The 18,481-nt window shown below is 42.5% G+C and overlaps 1 protein-coding gene across 1 annotated transcript in view; it reads left to right on the forward strand.

The window, feature by feature from the left end:
- SND1 (staphylococcal nuclease and tudor domain containing 1) overlaps positions 1 to 18,481 on the forward strand; it is a 379,862-nt gene that overhangs the window by 14,853 nt on the left and 346,528 nt on the right. The window contains exons 2-3 of the mRNA XM_006184738.3: positions 11,902 to 12,051; positions 17,542 to 17,662. Of these exons, the coding sequence (XP_006184800.1) occupies positions 11,902 to 12,051; positions 17,542 to 17,662 (271 nt within the window). The remainder of the gene's footprint in view (positions 1 to 11,901; positions 12,052 to 17,541; positions 17,663 to 18,481) is intronic.

Genomic DNA, 18,481 nt, shown 5'->3' on the forward strand with positions numbered 1-18,481 from the left:
TTGAGAATAGACCTGACAGCTCACAGGAAATAATCGAGTGTTTGGAAATGAGTTGGGTAAGACATTCTTAAGGGAAATTTGACATCCTATAGTAAGAGGGCTAATGAAGAAAACGGGTTGAAGGAAAGCGTTCCCAGAGATAAGACGAACTTCTTAGGGGAGAATGAAATGATGCTGGAGACGTCATTTAGACGTCGAGTTAGAAGGCAGAGAGAGAAGGCTGGATGAGGTGCTGAACTCTGGGCCAGGGAGAATCTTTTGAGGGGAGGGTTAATGAGGACATGTTGGCCTTTTGGTCACGCTAGGGAGGGAGTCCGTGGAAGGCCTTGGAGAACATTCGGGCTACCTGTTGTCATTTGGCAGAGAAGCAGGAAAAACAGCTGTGAGTGCACCACTTGCTCTGGAGAGCTTAGTTTGTTAGCCTCAACCAAAATCCACTAAGCCATAAGCTACTTAAGGACAAGGACCCTATTTTAATTGTTTTTGTCCCTTCTCCTCATAGTCCAGCACTTGATACTTGTGCTTCATACATACTAGGACCATTCATTTATTCCAAAAAACCCCACTTCTTGAATGTTTACTTTGTCTCCGGTCTTACTCTGGGCTCTGGGGCTACGCGGTGAATAAGAAGGACGGAGTCGTTGCCCAGACAGAACTTGCCGCATGGAGAGGAAAATTGATACTAAAGCATTAATTATGCTATTTAATGTTGTGATGAGTTCTATGGGAAAGAAATGGGAGAGAGGGTCAGAGTATATCCAGTGTATATCTGACCTAGTCTGGGAATTGGGAAGGCCTCTTTGAGTAAAACGTTTAAGCTGAATTTGCCGGAGAACCCATCTGAGCCAGGACAAATTCGCCAGGCTGAGAGGGGAATAAGGAGGCGGGGAGTTAACCTCACTGTGCTACCCAGCACCCGAGGGTCTTGTTAAAGTGCAGATTCTGAATCAGTAGGTCCAGGTGGAGTCGGAGTCTGCATTTCTAACAAGCTCTCAGGTGATTGCTGGCTGTCTGTGCATCCTTCTCCTCTTTCTTTCAGTTGAAAAGATGATGGGATTCATCTGTGGCCTTGGTGGCTGCAGTGATGTAACTTTGGGGGCATTCAAAGTATAGTTGATTGGCTGTAGAGACTCTTACTCTTCCTGCCCCCTCCACGTGCTAGCTGAAAGTACTCTGCTGTGCTGGCATTCTGATCCTGACCCTTTGGCGTTGTAGAGGCGGACAAAGGTGTGGGGGAAGCCAGGAGGAAATTAGGACTTGGTAAAGACAAAAGAAAATAAACCCCTAAACTCAGAGTCCAGTATCTTGCAAATTAACAGATTTCTCTTGGCATGTCCCAAAACATTTTCCCCTTTGTTTAGACTCCGGCATTGTTTTTGATAGTCAAATTCTTAGTTGATGATAAAGAAGGCCAACTCCCAGGGGGGAAAGATTGACCATCAAGATTACAGGACTTCACTTGAATGAGAAATATGTATGGTGCTCTTACCTCTTGCAGAATGTTCTCAGTTACTCTAACGCTGAACTTTCACCAGTTGTTTTCTCAAAGCTTTTGAGACAATTCAGGGGTTTTGGGCTTTTCTGACTATGAAACCTAATTAGATTACACGTGTGAGTTTTTAAAACCCACACCAGATAACTAGCACTGGAAGGAAGAGGGTATCTGCCTAAAACTCAAGATCCTTTTTGGGGGCAATAGCCTTTTTGTGAACTGTGTACCCAGAGGTTTGAATTCTGTGATTTGAAAGCATCCAGCATTTTATTTCATTTGGAAGAAGAACATGAAGCAGTGAATGGGTCATACTGGAAGATAAGGCCTTTGCAACACAGTAATAGTTTTGTTACTGAACCGAACTTGGGTCCACTTTGCCGCACAGCAAAGCCAATTTACTGACACTGGATTATGGTGAAGTACAGCGTTTATTTGCAGGGCTCCAAGCAAAGTGGCTCGAGTTCAGAAGACCTAAACTCCTCGATGGCTTTCAGGGAATGGTTTTTAAAGGCAGCCTTTGGGGTGAGGGCTGCAGGGTGTATGACTGTGTTCTGATTGGTTGATGGTGAGGTCTCTGGATGCTGTTAATGTTAATCATTAACCTTCTGGTTCCAGCCAGCCTGAGGTCTGTCTCTGTGCTGGTTCCCAGATGTAGTCAACGTTCTCCGCCTGGGTCGGGGTCTTAGTTCCTGCAGAGCACCTCAAAGATGTTGTCAGATGGTTATGTGTAGCCCTTGGGGTGGAACTAGGACTGTTTTATCACTGAACTATTGTTACTTTTCTTGTTTAACTGCTTTTTGTTTCTGCATTCCCTCCCTTCCCTAATTAGTAACTTCTTGTGCCTGCTCTTTGGAACTCCCAAAGGCCTAGGAGACTAAAGCCTTTCTCTGTAAACAAGAAACAGGGACACGGAGGGGCTTTTGTACTTGAGAGGGCCCCACAGGGTCCTGCTAGGTTTCAGTTTGACGTTCATTCTCTTAGTAATGTGTGTGGAGGGAGGGGAGCGGGAGAAATTCTTAGAACCACCAAGGAGATCTAGTTCTAGGGATTTGTTTTGTCAGCGAGGCTCTGAAGCAGCCCCGTAGTGTGTTTAGCACCTTTAAAAAGTTTTTAAAATTTTGTTTTAAAATAATTGCAGACTTACAGAAAAGTTGCGAGAGTAATACGAGTAACTCCTGTGACCCTTTCACGCAGAGTCCCCATTTGCAACATCATCCTCTCTGTATTTATTAGATACTGTCATTCTTGGTTCTGTAAAGTTGCAAGCTCTGAGCTGGTGAATTTCAAGCCATTGCTTCTTTGAGAAATACAGAGTTTGTTCCTGTGAGCCTCTGGTCACCACATTTTAGTCAAGTGGTAGATACACAACCTTGTTCTGTGTTCTTCTATTTAAAGATGTTTTATTTAATACACAGTGTCGATTCGTTAATATTGACCTTTTGAGCAACAGCACTGTAACTCGTGCCTGAACGAAAATTATTCAACACGCATTGTTTTCTCTGTAAGGCACATCATAGCGGCTTGCTTTGTGCTACAGGACTATGCCTGGGGGGCCATTTTAAAAACAGCAAAATCAAAAAACCTGACCACTGCAGTAATTTTCCTTCAGCTCTAATAGCCTGAGTACTTGACCCTAAACATCTGGTTGAAGGGTCAAAGTCCTGTAGTGATAATTTTTTTTAGGTTTTGGAGTCAATTAATTGGGGGTTCTTTCTTTGATAATTTTTACACATGATAGTTGCTCACTCTGAAGTATTCTTTTGACACCTGGAATGGAATCTTCTGAAATGACACTTTGATTTGCCTGTTGTAGAGTTCCTGCTGAATTCTTGTTTCTGAGTAACTGGTTCCTTGACCACAGTAGAGCTCAGTGTCAGGTAGTGAGGACTTGGCTCTGCACAGGACCATCCTCTGGCTTCTGGCTTCTAGCAAATTGAGTTAATTCCTTCATGGTGAGGCTTTATTTGTGCAAGTTATAGCCTTGATGGTTTTTATGTAAGTCACTCATTTTTTGATTCGTACTTCTCAGGTCAGATATTTAGCATTTGGAATTAATTAGAAAGTGCACTGGGAGAACACTGTATTCTAGTCCTGATGCCATCATCTGACTATACCCCAGTTTCTTCATCTGTAAAAAGGGAATAACTGCCTGCTCTGCTTCCTCAGAGCACTGTTGTGAGGATGGAGAGGAATGGATGTAGGGAGGGAAGGAAGAGAGACCAATGGACTGTGAGGCATCTCACTTAGTAATCCTAACGCCCCAAGGAGATGATAGTAGTATTGTTCTCACTTATAGATGAGGAAATATCACAGTATTTGGAATGCTTTTCACTTGAGTTTGTATTCAAACTTAAGACTGATTTCAGAGTTCATGGTCATCTGAGGCTGTGACAGTCAGGATACTTCATCAAGTTTGAAGTTCAGTAGAGACTTACACTATGATACTTGCTTACCATTGTCTTTGTAGTTATAAAAATCAGCTCCTAAATCCACTTTCCCAGAGAGTGGGTATCTTAGCTGATAAAGCAAGGAAGCTAGATTGTGGATTATTTAATTCTTTCTGGGTGAATTCAGTGGTGGGAAAATTTCTGTGATTTTGATACTTACTTTTAAATCCCAAGAGGAAATGTTTTCTTCTGTTGTACATATACTTCCAATCTTTACTTCACACTTTGAGCTATTTCTTATAACAGTATTGGCTATTATTTATTGGGTCTTCTGGCCAACTTCTGTGCTATAGACTTTGTTTCCTTGTTTAGGTTTCATAACATCTCTCATGGATGTTCTGATATACTTATTTTATAAATTAAGAAATTGAGGCTCATAGAGCCAATGAACTTTCCGAGATCACCACTGACATTAATATTTGATTCTGAAACTGAATTCTTAGTGCCATATGCCCCTACCCTTTCTCTGATTATAAAAATGAACAGTTTGTATAACTTGAAATGCTTGTCCCAGAGTTAATTTTTCCTGTGCAGTCAACTGTTTAGACTACCATAGAGCTAGTTTTCATCTCATTCCCTTGTTGTAATGTTTTATATCAGGGGTTGACAAACTGACTCTGTAAAGGGCCAGGCAGTAAATATTTTAGGCTTTGCAGGCGTTATGGACTCCGGAGCAACTACTCGACTCTGCTGTTCCAGCATGAGAGCAGCCGCGTGGACAGTTACAGAAATGAATGAGCTTGGCCATGTTCCAGTGAAACTTTACTTATGGATGCAGAAAGTTGAATTTCATACTTTTTTTGCAGGGGTTACATAATATCTTTTTTTTTTTTTTTTTAAACCACTTAAAAATGTAGAAACCATTTTTAGCTCATGGGTTGTACAGAAACAGGTGGTAGGGCGGAGTTGGCCAGTGGGCTGTAGTTTGCCAATCCTGCTTTTTATCATTCTGAAATTTTCTTTTCTGTCTCCTTTTTGGGTATTTGTTTGTAAAACTGGACTCTTAAGTCTCCTTTCCCTTCATATGGTAGTGTTTAATAAAGTGTTGGTTTGGTTTGGGGCAGCCAGCTCATGAAAGCCTTTCTTGCTTGGTGATTTAGTCTTTGACACCTGCTCTGCTGGCACATGTAAGCAGAGATTTTAACAGCAAAAAAGATTTTATCAGTAGGTAACCTCACCTACCGTTTTAACAGATATCAACTCCCCAAATACTTGTTTCTACAGCTCCCCAGTTGCTTGTTTCTGTATATGGCACAATGGAACATCAGGATTGGGGACTTCAGGTTGGGTCCTTGCCCTGCCATCAGTATTATTTTTAGCAAAAGTCACTTTATCTGTCTTGCTGGCAGATTTTTCATCTGTGAAATAAAAGGGCCTCAATTAGACGCTCCCTTTAGCTGCCTTCTCTCTGCAGTGATTGTGGAATCCCCTTGAGATTTGGACTCGCCTCTTGCCAATTTTTGGGACAGCTGGCCCAGGAGTAGCTACTTATGTCTGTCTCTCCTGAACAAGCCCATGTACCCAGCACAAGTGCAATGGCCTATCACGAGGCCATGGGCTTCCAGGTCATGGTACTCGAATGCTGGGCCCTCTCATTTGGGTTTGCCTCTTGCCAGAAAAAGAAAGGAAAAGCCGGCTGTGTTAGTGAGTATTCTGGGAAAGACCTCACAGCTTAAGTTCTTTTGGAATTGGTTGCTCTTTGTCTAAATGACTTTTTAATTTTCAAGAGATGATTCTTCCTGTGGAGGCAACAGTGCTGCCTGCCAGGAAGCTTTTTCTTGATACACTTTGAGATTTTCTCCAATTTAGTTTTTCTTTCTTTTTTTTTTAAGTTATGCTCTTGCTTTAGTTTCACTTCTTAGAAGAAGTTTTCTGCTTCATTAAAGTGCACAAGAGTTCTTTCCCACCCTGGATGGTATTTTTAGGTGGAGAAAACACCTTGTCCAAAGAGTCGGTGGCCTGCTTCTTTGTCCCTTTGACATACAGCCCCAAAAGGTGCAGCCTTTGGGTTCTGGCCTTTGCAAGCTTCCAGGTGGTATTACGGACTGTTACCCCCCAGTGACTTTCTTGTTCTTCTTTCTGTGCCACTGAGGGAAAGGAGTTCATTCTACTTGCTGTACTGTTTCTCAGAAAAAGCTTTTATTGTTTTTGGCCATTTTTATCCTCTTCAGAGCTTTGTAGATTTCGCTAAAGTTCTGCTTCTTTCCTGTGACTTCTACCTTGTTATTTCTCAAGGCCTTGAAAGTTGACAGTAGCCCTTCATTCTGCTGTGAATCATTATCACCATGCCTGACTTTTGGTTCTGAGTCAGCTGCCTTTTAAAAACACTTTTTGTTAGTCTTGTTCAGCTAAGGGTCTTCTTGCAAGCTATGGAAATCCCCCTGTGGTGAAACAGACGTTTTATGTCATGTACTTCCATATTGGAACTTAAAATTTTTTTAATTGAAATAAATTCACATACCATAAAATTATACAACTATTACCACTACCTAATTCTAGGACATTTTTCATTGGTACTCAAAAGGAAAAGAAACCTTGGACCAGTTAGCAGTCACTCCCTGTTCTCTCCCTCTAGCCCTTGGGAACCACAGATCTACTGTCTCTATGGATTTACCTTTTTGGGGTGTTTCATATAAATGGAATCATTCAATATGTGGCTTTTTTCCATCTAACTTCTTTCATTTAGCAGAATGTTTTCAAGGTTCACCCATATTGTAGTCTCCATCAGTACTTCATTTCTTTTTATTTCTGAATAATAATTCCATTTTATGGATATACCACATTTTGTTTATCCATTCATCACTTGTGGGACATTTGGATGCTTTCCACTCTTTTTGGCTCTTAGGAATAATGTTGCCATGAACCTTTGTGTACAAGATTGTAGATGGACATGTTTTAGTTTTCTTGGGTATATACCTGAGTGGACTTGCTGGGTCATACGATAACTCTTTTTAACTTTTGAGACTGTCAGACTGTTTTCCAGTGACTGCATCACCAGCAGTGTATGAGGGTTCCAGTTCTTCCACATCCTTGTCAACACTTGTTACTGTCTGTCTGATTGATTATAGCCACCTTAGTGGCTGTGAAGTGATAAGTCAGTTGTGGTTTTGACTTGCATTTCCCTTATGACTAGTGATGTTGAGGACCTTTTCATATGGTAATTGGCTATCTGTGTATCTCCTTTGGATAAATATCTTCAAATCCTTGCCCATTTTAATCTTTGAGTTACAATAGTTCTTTATTCCAGATACTAGACCCTTGTCAGGTATGTTTTGTAAATATTGTCCTTCACTTTCTTGATTGTACCGTTGAAGCACAATATTTTTGATTGTGCTTTCTAAGATGGTGTCATATCTAAGAAACCACTGCCTAATCCATGGTCACAAGTATTTATACCCATGTTTTCTCCTAAGAGTTTTATAGTTTAACTCTTAGAATCAGGTCTCTGATCCTTCGAGTTAACTTTTGTATATGGTGTGAGGAAGAGGTCCAGCTTCATTCTTTTGCACGTGGATATCCAGTTTTCCCAGCACATTTTTGTTGAAAGGTTCTTTCCCAAATATTTTGACACCCCTTTTGAAAGTGACTTGACCATAAACTTAGCGGTTTATTTTGGGCTTTCTTTTTGTGACATTTTGGCATTTATCACGTGGCTGCCCTTACCCTTTATATTGGCTCTTCATATTGGCAGATATGGCTAAGATAGTCTTGCTCTGTCTTAACAGGCAGATAGATCTGTTAGGCCAGTCTTCCTTGTGGAGCTAATAGGATGCTCTCAGCTAATAAGATATTATTCTAAGGTCAAGATGATTTTTACTCTTCATGCTGTGAGAAAAAATACTAATTTTATTGACATACTGATGTATTTCTAGACCATCACTTTTTTTTTGCTGTAAGTATAGTGTGAGTAGATTTTTGTGTAAGAAGTTTTCCCTGTTTTGTGTCTATGGTCTGGGAGTTTTAAGAATTAAACCAGTATCTAGTGAAGATTTAGGGTGGTAGTCCTGTTGCTGGGCAGCATTTTGGTAGCTGTGCGTAAAGTGTTTCACTGTAGGTAAATCTCCCAATTAACCTAGTAGAGGGTTTGAACAGTTTGATCCCTCATTTTCCTTTTCAGCTAGCTTGTTTCAGCCTTTGTCACCATCCAACTTGTGCCCTGAAGCCAGGTCCTCTGAATCACACCATGCCTCTCTGCAACCTTTATTGGCAGAGCTGAGAAGTGTCTAATCCATAACCTCAATCAAACTGACTCATTGTGACAGCTGTTTTCACAAACCTCCTGCTGTATCAGGTAGGGCTAAGATCGTTTTTCTAGAGTATGTCATTGTATTAATATAATTGGAGAAAGCAGTTACCATATGACTTGCTTTCTATGCCCTATAAATTAGCAATTACGGATAATTACCGCACCTGTGAAAGTCTGCAAGGTGAATCAGTACAGCTTTGGCAGAACAATTATCCCTGACAGTTTCCTCTCAATCTTAACATTATTCTTCTGGAATTAAAATTCTCAATAACAAACAGTATTTTGCTTGTTACGTTTGTTTGGCTCCCCCCACTAGAATGTCAGCCCTCCAAGAGCAGACGTTTTTGACTGTTCTGTTTCACTGAGGTGTGTTACTTGCGGGGAACAATGCCTGGCATATAGAAGGCACTCAGTAAATTTGTGTTAAATTAATAAATGAATAAATGAATTGGTCAACGGATAAAATTATAAGTAATCAACTTAGCTGTCGGTCTTGTAATTTAGAAGTAAAAATTACTTGTTTTGGTGCCATAGGAGATACAAATTAAGTTTGATAGACCCTTGGTCGTCTTCATATTTTACTTAAAGATTTTTTTGTTTTTTTGTTTTGGGGGGAGGTAGTTAGATTTATTTATTTACTTATTTATTTCAAAGGAAGTACTGGGAATTGAACCCAGGACCTCATGTGTGCTAAGTACGTACTCCACCACTGAGCTATACCCTTCCCATCAATGAAGACATTTTAAATATTTCTCCCACCTTGGCTTAATTTGGTGGGGAACCTTAGACAAGAGAAGGCCATTGGATATTTTTATTGAGGAAGAACTTGAGTAAAGACTTTCGACAAGTAAGGCAGGTGGAGGGAGTTCAACAGTACTTGGAAGATAAAATGGAGAGACCAAGAAGGAGTAGTGTGTGTTGAAGTATTTCAGTTCCTATAAATAATAGGAAGGAAATGAATTCTTCCTATGTAGACAGGTCTCTTCCTTCCATAATGGTCTGCAGACGGCCTATTCCTACCTCATCACCAAGGCTATGACTGAGTGAAGGGCAGAGGGTTTCAGAGGAAAGATGTAGACACGTCAGTCCTCTCCTCCTCTGGGAACCGGAATGGCAATGCCTGCCACAGTGAATATCTGTCCTTGTTGCTTGGGAGGTTGAATTGGTGACTGCTGCTTGCATTTGTGTCCTCAGTTGTATAAAAGATGTTGAGCAGCCTATAAGTAAAAGTCACCTCTCTAATATTAATTCAACTATTGACTATTGTCCAGATAGCACATTGGTTCAGTAATGCAGCAAAGCTCTGGCTGCAGTCTTCAGAATAGCGTTCCAGAGGTGGGGGTGTACAAAGGAGGTTTTTAAAAATTCCTATGTACAGGTTGTTTGCCAAAGCCCTTAATGGGGCCAGGATCATAGTTGTAGACCTGTTGTCCCCCAGGGATCTAGTTTACTAGGTAAGTAGGCATTAGAGGTAACACCTTTCTGATATTTAGGGGGAAAAGGGAGTACTTACTAGTCATTCTGTTCTTGAGCTTTTCATTGGGCTTTGTCAGACTTGGGAAATAAGGATTGTTTTTCTAGCCTGGGTCAGTGCTCACTGGTCAGCCAAGGTGAGTTTCCAGCTTGGCTTCCCAGGAGGTACTAAGTCTCCTGGGAATGCTTTAGTTTTGTGAAAACTTGACTAAAGGTGAGGAACAGGCATTCGAGGCAGATGCTCTGGTTTGAATGCGGTACGCTCTCAGTCCCGTTGGAATTTGTACAGGAATGACTTCAAGGCAGGTATTCTGCAATGAGCTGTTCTTCTGCCACTTGTGAAGAACTGACTATAAATGAATCACATCCAAGTTCTTTTCCTTTTCTTCTTTTGGCCCTTCTCTTTTCAGGAACATCAAACATCCTCTGCCCTCGTATACCTGTTCTTTCCTGGCTTTGCTTTGTTTGGGGGGCTTGTCTTTTTAGAATGTCAGATCCCTGGATGATGCCCAGGGTGTGAGTTCTTGAGAAAGGCTGTTAGCAAGGCCATTTGGCTGGAAGCTATAGAGTTTAATTACTGGTAACACTTGATCACAAAGGATAAAAATGAAAGCATGACTTACAACTACATAAGGAAGACAGTTTTTTATTATGTGTGCTGTGGGATAGCTGGGAAGGAGCCATTTATACCAAGGTTTGCGTGCTTAAGGTATTGGGAATAATGACATGTTAACCAGAGCACTGTTTTTCTCCCCAAATTGGAATGTGTATATTTGTTGGACAGACTTTTCTGTTAAAAAAAAAAAGACTGTATTCATACAGTGGAATACTATACAGTCACGAAAGCCAATAAAGTAGTGTTTTGACAAGAATGAATTTCACCAAAAAAGAGCACAATAAGGAAGTTACTGATGGGTACCTGAAGTAGATTCAATTTATAGAGTTCAGAAAGAGGAGAAATGAAGCCACCATATTACATAGAGATGTATATGTAAATGGTGAAACTGTCCAGAAAAGCAAGGGAGGGATTATCACAAGGGCCAGGATAGTGGGCGTGGTCGGGGGAAGGGGCTGCAAGTAGCGAGGGGCACAGGGAGTCGGAGGTTCTGCCAATGTTATAGTTCTTAGCTTGGGTGGTGGTTACTCAGTTGTTTGCTTCTTAATCTTGAAATGCACTTCTGTGTTTATATTAATAGTCCACAGTTTAAAGCGTTAGTTAAGATGGAGAGATGGGGAGATACGTCAGCTAAGCTCATGCATGTAGGAGTAGCTTCCCTTTCTATTCCTTTCGTTGAGTCAGCTTCCTTTCCGAGGACCATTCCTTTACAGAGGACGCCAGGGTCTTGGCTGCCACAGAGTTCTACATTGGCAAAACTCTCCAACCTTCTCTTGGCTAGCTTTTCACTCAGCAGCTATTTCTTGTTTTGAGGCACGAGATTGAGTCTTTCAGCTCTTGGGAAGCCAGTGCCCGAGCCCACCTGTTGATTAAATCGTGCCTCACTGAGCTAAGAATTTGAACAGCTTGGGCGATGTTTGTGTCATTTTTTTCTGTATGCCTTCTCTTCTCCCACTTGAAATCCTTTCTTCTTCCCTTCAGATATTTTAAAGTTAAATACTAGTGAGCTTCAGAGCTCTCTGCACAATTGCCAAGTGGGTTCTAGGCCTGGCATCCTTCAGAGAGAGAGAGAGAGAGAAAGCAGGAGCCTTGGGCTTAGGGGCCTTAAGGTGCTTCTTCGGTTTCCCTGTTTTAATCGCTGAGGGCATGGGTTTTCTAGATAACTTCTGTGTTTCTCTCTTAGCCTGGACTCTGAGCACTGTCTCCAGATGGAGTGTGAGCTCTGGACTCTGGATGCACTGTTTCCACATTAGCCCTGGGCCTGCTTGGCTCCTTCCAGATTTCAGTTTAATAACTGAAAAGAACACAGGTGGTCAGCTTGCTGGCACAAAATTACAGAATTTATCTCTGTCTCACATGCTCTTCACCTTGGTCTATTTTATGACTTTTCTTTTTTTTTTTTTTTTTATCATTTTGTTTAATTCTTACTTGTATTGCTGAGTCAGTCATTTCCGAATCTAGCCCAAGGTCTTATGTAGGTGGTTCTCCTGTAAAATTAAAAACGATCTTTTTCATGTAGTCATTCAGCAAATGCTTGAGTGCCTCCCGAGATGTCAAGTACTGTTCTAGGCATTGAGGTTGCAGTTGTGGACCGTCTGTACTGACGTTCTGTTTTCCCCCCACCTAGGTCCTCTCAGGATGTGCCATCATCGTCCGCGGGCAGCCTCGTGGTGGGCCTCCTCCCGAGAGGCAGATCAACCTTAGCAACATTCGAGCTGGAAACCTTGCCCGCAGGGCGGCTGCCACACAACCTGATGCAAAAGACACGCCGGATGAGGTAGGTGCTTCCGAGACCCCCCAGGTTATAGTCCGGTCTCCTCCTTGACTGCACATTGATGTGCTCTTTCTTTTCTATATATTTTGAGTATTTTTTTGACACAGGACTGATACCAGAGCCCCAGTGGCTCGCCTCGGCTTTACACATTCACTGCCTTTAGCGGGAACCCCAGTCTTGGGGCTTTTCCTCGCATACTTTCCCACAGGTTTGGAGCCTCTTCAGGGTTGGCAGTGTTTGCACTTCTTGTCTTGGAGCAGGTTGGAACGTTTCCTAGAATAGGCTCAGTGATGGAGGTTGGTATAGGTTAGGACAGAGCTCTTTTATTAATTTAGGTTTGAATCCTTCTTTCACCCTCCAAATTCAGAAGGCTGCACAGTGAACAGTCTGGTTCCTCTCCCTGGAGAATGCTGGTGTTTCTAGTGTCCTGAGTGTCCGGAGACATTTTTCTCCTATACCAGCAGACACCCATTTTCATAAATGGTGGCATACTGTAAACATTAAGCCTGTGCTCCGTCACAGATTCTTAATCTGGGATCCATGCACCCCTGAAGGTATCTATGAACCCCATGAAATGGTTTGCAAACTTTAGTGTAAACATGTATTTTTAAGGGAAGGAGTTCCAAATCAGTTTCTCAGGGCATCGTGGGGCTCAGTAGTTATCAAGCACCATGAGTTACAGTGATTTGAGAAACTTCTTCTGAGCTTTTGTCCCACTGTCCCTTCAGGTCCCCCATCCCCCCCGCCTCTAATACCTGGCCCCCTTGCCCCTTTGGTCTGCCTTGGGCTCCTTGAGTTATTGCCTCTGCAGGCAGCTGCTGCATCCTCTTGGCGCCTGTACTTTGAAACATCAGTTCTTGTCTCTTCCTCAGTAGTGCCTTGGACTATCAGAAATGAAGCTCCTGGATTCTGATTGTCCTTGGCCTCAGCTTGATGGTGATGGGCAGGTTGGTACCTCAGTTTCCCTCTTGCTATTCCTCATTGTGGAAGTGAGGAAAAGCAGCAGCCCTTTGATTTAAGGAAAAACATGTTGTTTTTTTCATCTTTAATAAAAAAGCATTTTTGAATTAACGTAGTGAAGCAGTGTTACAGGAAATAGAAGAAAGTCACCCCCAATTCAATCAACAGCAGTTAGATTCTTGGGATAATGACTTAATAGTTCAAAATCAGTTCTTTTTCATTGGTCTTCTATCAGTAAGCACAAGTATTGGGAATAATCAGAGTGTACTCCTCAGGGTTGTTGAGTGAGGATTAAACAAGATAATGTGGAATGCTTAGTACTTGCCTATAAGCTACTTAATAAGTGTTAGTTATGGTGATCACTAGTGCTGGTAGTTACTTTCTGCTTCTACAAACACTTGCAGGACTGTTAGTCCAAGTGCTGAAGATGAAATCTCTCTCGGCACTTCTCAGATTTTGGGTGCTAAGTGCTTTCCTTGCCCAACATTTTGAATAGTTCTTTTCCTTTCAGTTTCGTGTTGTGTAACAGCTTGTCTGCTGCTAAGAGGAGAAGAGGGTTGACTCTGTTTGGCTAGAGCTGACCAAGTTCATTTCCCCAGAAGGGAGAAGCCGTGTGGCCTCTAGGACAGAAGGGGTGGGTTTTAATTTCCTGTTTCGTGGATGAGAATGAAGGCCAGTTGGAGCTTGTTCTCAGATATCTTAACCGTGTCCTCTGTAACAGGACAATAAAATCTTACCGAAACTTTCCCAGCTGAAAGAATACCATACAGTCTGATCCCTGCTCTCTCGTTAGTTTCATATATTTATACAGCCCAGTGCCTTTTGTCTCTTCCAGAGCAACTCCGTTTCTCTTAGTAACTCTTCAAAGCTTCCCTGTGATGTGAAGTATTTGAGAGCTACAGATTTCACCCTTCGTCAGCCACAGTCTGTTATTATTATTAGTCATCATTATTTCTCTAATAATCTGGTCTCTCCTCGCCCTGCTGTGATTTGGTTTCCCCCCTACTATGCCCTTGAAGCTGCTCTGGCTCAAGTTAGCAGTGACGCCAGCTGGTAACCCGATTCAGAACACCCCCGCCAACGTCCAGGGTTTTATCAAGACCTAAAGATTCTGCCTCCTTAAAATCTCTCTTCTCCCTTCTTGAAACTTCGTTACAACTTGCTATTGTTCTTTGTTCAACTCTGATAATGTGCTTGAAATATTGAGATAACAATCTTCTTGCCTTCATTTTCCTTCCCTCTAATCCTTTTTCTATGTGCTCTCAGATTTCTTTGAAACATAATTTCATTTTTTTTCCTTGGCTCAATTTTGCTCCCAAACACTTCAGTAGTTTCTCATTACTGCTAGGACAAATCTAGCTACCTGAGGCTGGAATACAATCCTATTTGTGATTTGACTTTTAGTCTTCTCTTACTGAACCCCTCTGGGATGTGAAGTCCCAACCTTGAGGAAGCATTCGGGTCTCCTAACAGGTCCCTGGAGTTCTGCCCGCTCCATCTCCACCTTGAGCCCTGGTGATCACCTGTCATCTCTTAAGATTCAGCCTCCTGAAAAGTCACACTTAACAGCGCCTTTCCTTGTCCCTTTTTTGTGCTGTCATCCCATTCCATGTTTACATGTCTTTCTTTACTAGATTGTCAGCTCCTCGAGAGGAGGGATGTTGTCTCTCATCTGTGTTTTTGTGCCTTGTCAGCGCCTGACAGAGCTGGTGTACAGTGAGTAAGCATTTAAGTGAATAAGGAGGGAAAGAACCTTGAGCATCTCCTTTTGGAATTCAGTGGATTGTGGAAGGTAGCACTTGCTTTCCCTCTGGCTTTCCACTGTTTTGGAGCATGTCTAGTTTTTTCACATTCAAATAGTCGAGGACATTAATGCTCATTTGTCTCCTTTTGCATCACTGTCCCAAATAGCATACACTTGATTATTTGCTGCCTTCTCTCATATCTGCTTTCAAAGAAACTCAGCTCTCTCCTAAGTCCTATGGCAATAAAAGCAGTTCTGCTGTATGTCCCCAGCTGTCACTGCCCTCTTCCAGGCTATTCCCCAGCGTTGCCTAGCTACTCTAGGCTGCCTAGCTACCGCATTGATGGGCACTGTGCAAATTATATATTTATTTCCCACAGATTTATTGAGCTCTTGTTATGTGTGAGGCTGTATGTTGGTTTCATGTGAAATACAGAAATGAATGTCACAGCTGTATCACAGTGGAGCTTTTGAGAATTGGGGTGATGGGGTGGTTGGGGCAAATTAATTACATGTACAGATAGTACAGTGGGGTGATTGACTATTAGGCCACATACAGAAGTAGCTAGCTTTAAGATTTCTACATTGTTGTGGGACATAATCTTGTTTCAGCAGTTTAGAAGTCTACCTGGTACAAAGGAAAGATTGGAATTAAAATTCCATTCATTGCAGTAGACTTGAGAACCTTGCATGGGTCTGGGAGTGGAGAGCAAGCTGTTTGATTGCCTGGCATTAGACATTTGAAAGGGAAGAGGCGATTTTGAGTCTCAGCTACTTGGTAGCTCTTAGGTGGAGTTCTGGGACATCATTTGAATAGACACCCCCGTAATTCTCACTATTGTTGGCCTTATTTGATGACTGCTTTGAGCAAATTTCCCTGTACTTGACTCAGAGTTGTTCTGAAAGGCTCTACCGGGCCAGCCCTCTCCATTGGGTAGCCTTCAGCTGGCTGTCCTGTGTGTGGACACTTGCACAAGGGTTTTCTCCTGGATGGAGTGCTCGGTTGCCCTTGTGGGGAGTGACGTCATCAGCTGCTTTCCTGAGTCTCCCAGTTTCCTCTCTTCGTACCTAATATCTTGTCCAGTTGTTGAATTTGCCCAGCCTCGGATGGAACACAACTTGAGGAAGCTGGTTCAAGAAAAGAATATTAAACTAGGTTATTTTTCTTACAGGATAAGGTTTATGTCCTTTTCAGGACCTCTGGTGTGGCGTTCTCTTACTGCCCAGCAACTGACCAGCTGTAAAACATGTGGTCCTCAGAGAAGGGTGCTCCTTCAGCAAGCCTTAAAAGCTTTTAGTAATTCTGCCTAGTTGGTAGAAATTGGAGGTTTCCCCACAGGGGTTGGCTATTGCCTTGTGAACTGACCCTTGATAAATGAATTTTTACCAAAGTTTTGGCTTCCTTTAGGGATACTTTGTTTTGTTAGAGGTTTTCATTTAAGAAAGCAGTGTATTACTGAATTTTAGTTATTAAGGTAGTACTCAAAACTGAAGCCTGAACACGAGATCTGTAGCTGAGGGTGTTTGTAGAGGGAGTGGATCATTAAGGTAATAAAAACGTGTGAGGCTGTGTAATTGGTTTAGTACTGTTTCTGTGATTTGGTTGATAACTGGGCTCATTACCAATCATCAGACCTTTTTGGTCAGGGGTATCTGTTTTCATTATTATGGAGTGGGCAAGGGGTGGAAATGGGAGAGAAGTATGGTGAGCTCTGTATTGCCATTGAGTGATTGGCTCTTTTGCTTGTTGGCACTTTGAGGAGAGCTCATTAGATGAGTGAGTATAAGCTAGTTTTTGTGTTTTTAAGAGCACTTACTTCGGATTAGTTCTTCCTAGAACTGTCCACAGTTGATGTTGTCTGAGCGTACTGGTTTTGTAATTACCAGCCCGGCGGATTGGTGGACTGCCACCTTTAAATTGGCCTCTGGTTTCTGGGAAGTCATGTGGATGTTTTTCTTCTAGAAAAGGTTCCTGGCTAACCCCACGGAATAATCTTCATGGACCGAAAAGGTTAGCGGAAGCTTCCTTTTCAGGTCACTGATGTACCATTTTGCCTTTACTATGTATAGCCAGAGTTCTGTGGCACCAAGAGATAAGAGACAATGTGTATGTGGATCATATACCACGCTACTCTTTTGATACACTGCATTTTTTCCCAGTACGCCAGCTTCTGCAGATCATATACTGCTGAACTCTTACCCTCTCCTTCCTCATTTCTGTTCTGAGGGAATCTGGGGGTACCGAGCTAGGTCCAGACTGTAAATTCAGGCACTAGTGACTACTGACTGTGACAGGGCTGCTTCGGAGGAGACATCTCCCTTTGTACCATCCTGGAAGTGGTGGGGCAGAACCATCCCTTTGCACAATATCTTGAGTTCACTTGGAGACTATTTGTACCCACTGTGGACATATGGCTCACTCCTTGTGTCAGGGTCTTTAATGGGTGAGAGGAAAGAGCCACCGTTGTCAGGCTGATCCCTTACCAGGGCCCGTTACTAAGTAAGAAGTAAGCAATAGCTCTGAATAGACAGCCATGGGGGAAAAGTACTCATGCTGATGTCTGGGAAACCAAGGTGCCTGTTTTTAGGGCTGGTGCTAGTGAAACCAACTATTAGACCTTCCTTTTTTAGGAGCCCCCTAAGCGTATGATCTGTGTTCTGTGCATCTCATTTTTACATTCTCAGGGCCTAGTGCCGGGCCAGGCTGTTGAAGGAATGAAGTTGCTCGAATGTTGATTGGGTCGCACGAGAACTGCCTACTTCCTGAGAACGTTTGTTCTGTCTTTCAGCCCTGGGCATTTCCTGCTCGAGAGTTCCTTCGGAAGAAGCTGATTGGGAAGGAAGTCTGTTTCACGATAGAAAACAAGACTCCCCAGGGGCGAGAGTATGGCATGATCTACCTTGGAAAAGGTGAGTATCAAGGAGGAAAGGACTTGTTTCTCTCCAAGTCAGAACCCAATCCTCTGAAGATTGGGTTTCATCTGGTTGAAGGCCGGGTTCACCTGCGTTCTGGAGGGGGTCGGCTGGGACAGTTGGCTGTAAGTGTCATTGGAAGTGCGCAGGGTCGTGCAGGTGACACAGAGGTGCAGAGGAACAGCCCTGGTCCTCCTGCTTCTTGTTTAGTCCTGCTCCTGCTTTCCTGGCTTGGTTTAGGTGTGTGTGTCTGGCACAGTGTTATCCTTCCCTGTATTTAGGCTGTCAGCTTGTGGAACTCATTGGCTCTGTACTTCTAGGTCAGAGTGCTAATTGAATTCCTATAGATTTCCTATTGCATCCTCTATTTTCTTTATCTATCTTGTGGCTTTTCTTCTCCTCTTGAGGACTCTCTTTAGGAAAGGAAAATTTGTGCAGAGCTTGTGGTTTTTTGCAAGCCACGTGATTTGTAATGTAATGGAAAGAACACAGGCTCTGGAGTGATGTGGATGACATGGTTCCTGGCTCTCCTACCATGTGCTCTTGCTTAACCCTTAACTTAACCTTTCTAAGCCATAGTTTGATTTGCAGGTTTTAGAGAGTTTAAAGAGATAGTACGTGTGAAGCATCTCTCTCCAGCACAGAATATGCACTCAGATATGTGTCTGTGCACATATATGCCTGTTGTGTAGCTGGGCCAGTTGACTCATGGCCTGTTAGATGTTCTGGTCTTTTTTGGATTAGGTGGAGGGAGAATTTTTAAAGTTTCCTGTGATTCTTTGATAAAATAACCTTCCAACTGAGCTGCTTTATATA

The sequence above is a fragment of the Camelus ferus genome, chromosome 7 (genome assembly GCF_009834535.1).
Source record: "Camelus ferus isolate YT-003-E chromosome 7, BCGSAC_Cfer_1.0, whole genome shotgun sequence".
Classification (NCBI taxonomy): domain Eukaryota; kingdom Metazoa; phylum Chordata; class Mammalia; order Artiodactyla; family Camelidae; genus Camelus; species Camelus ferus.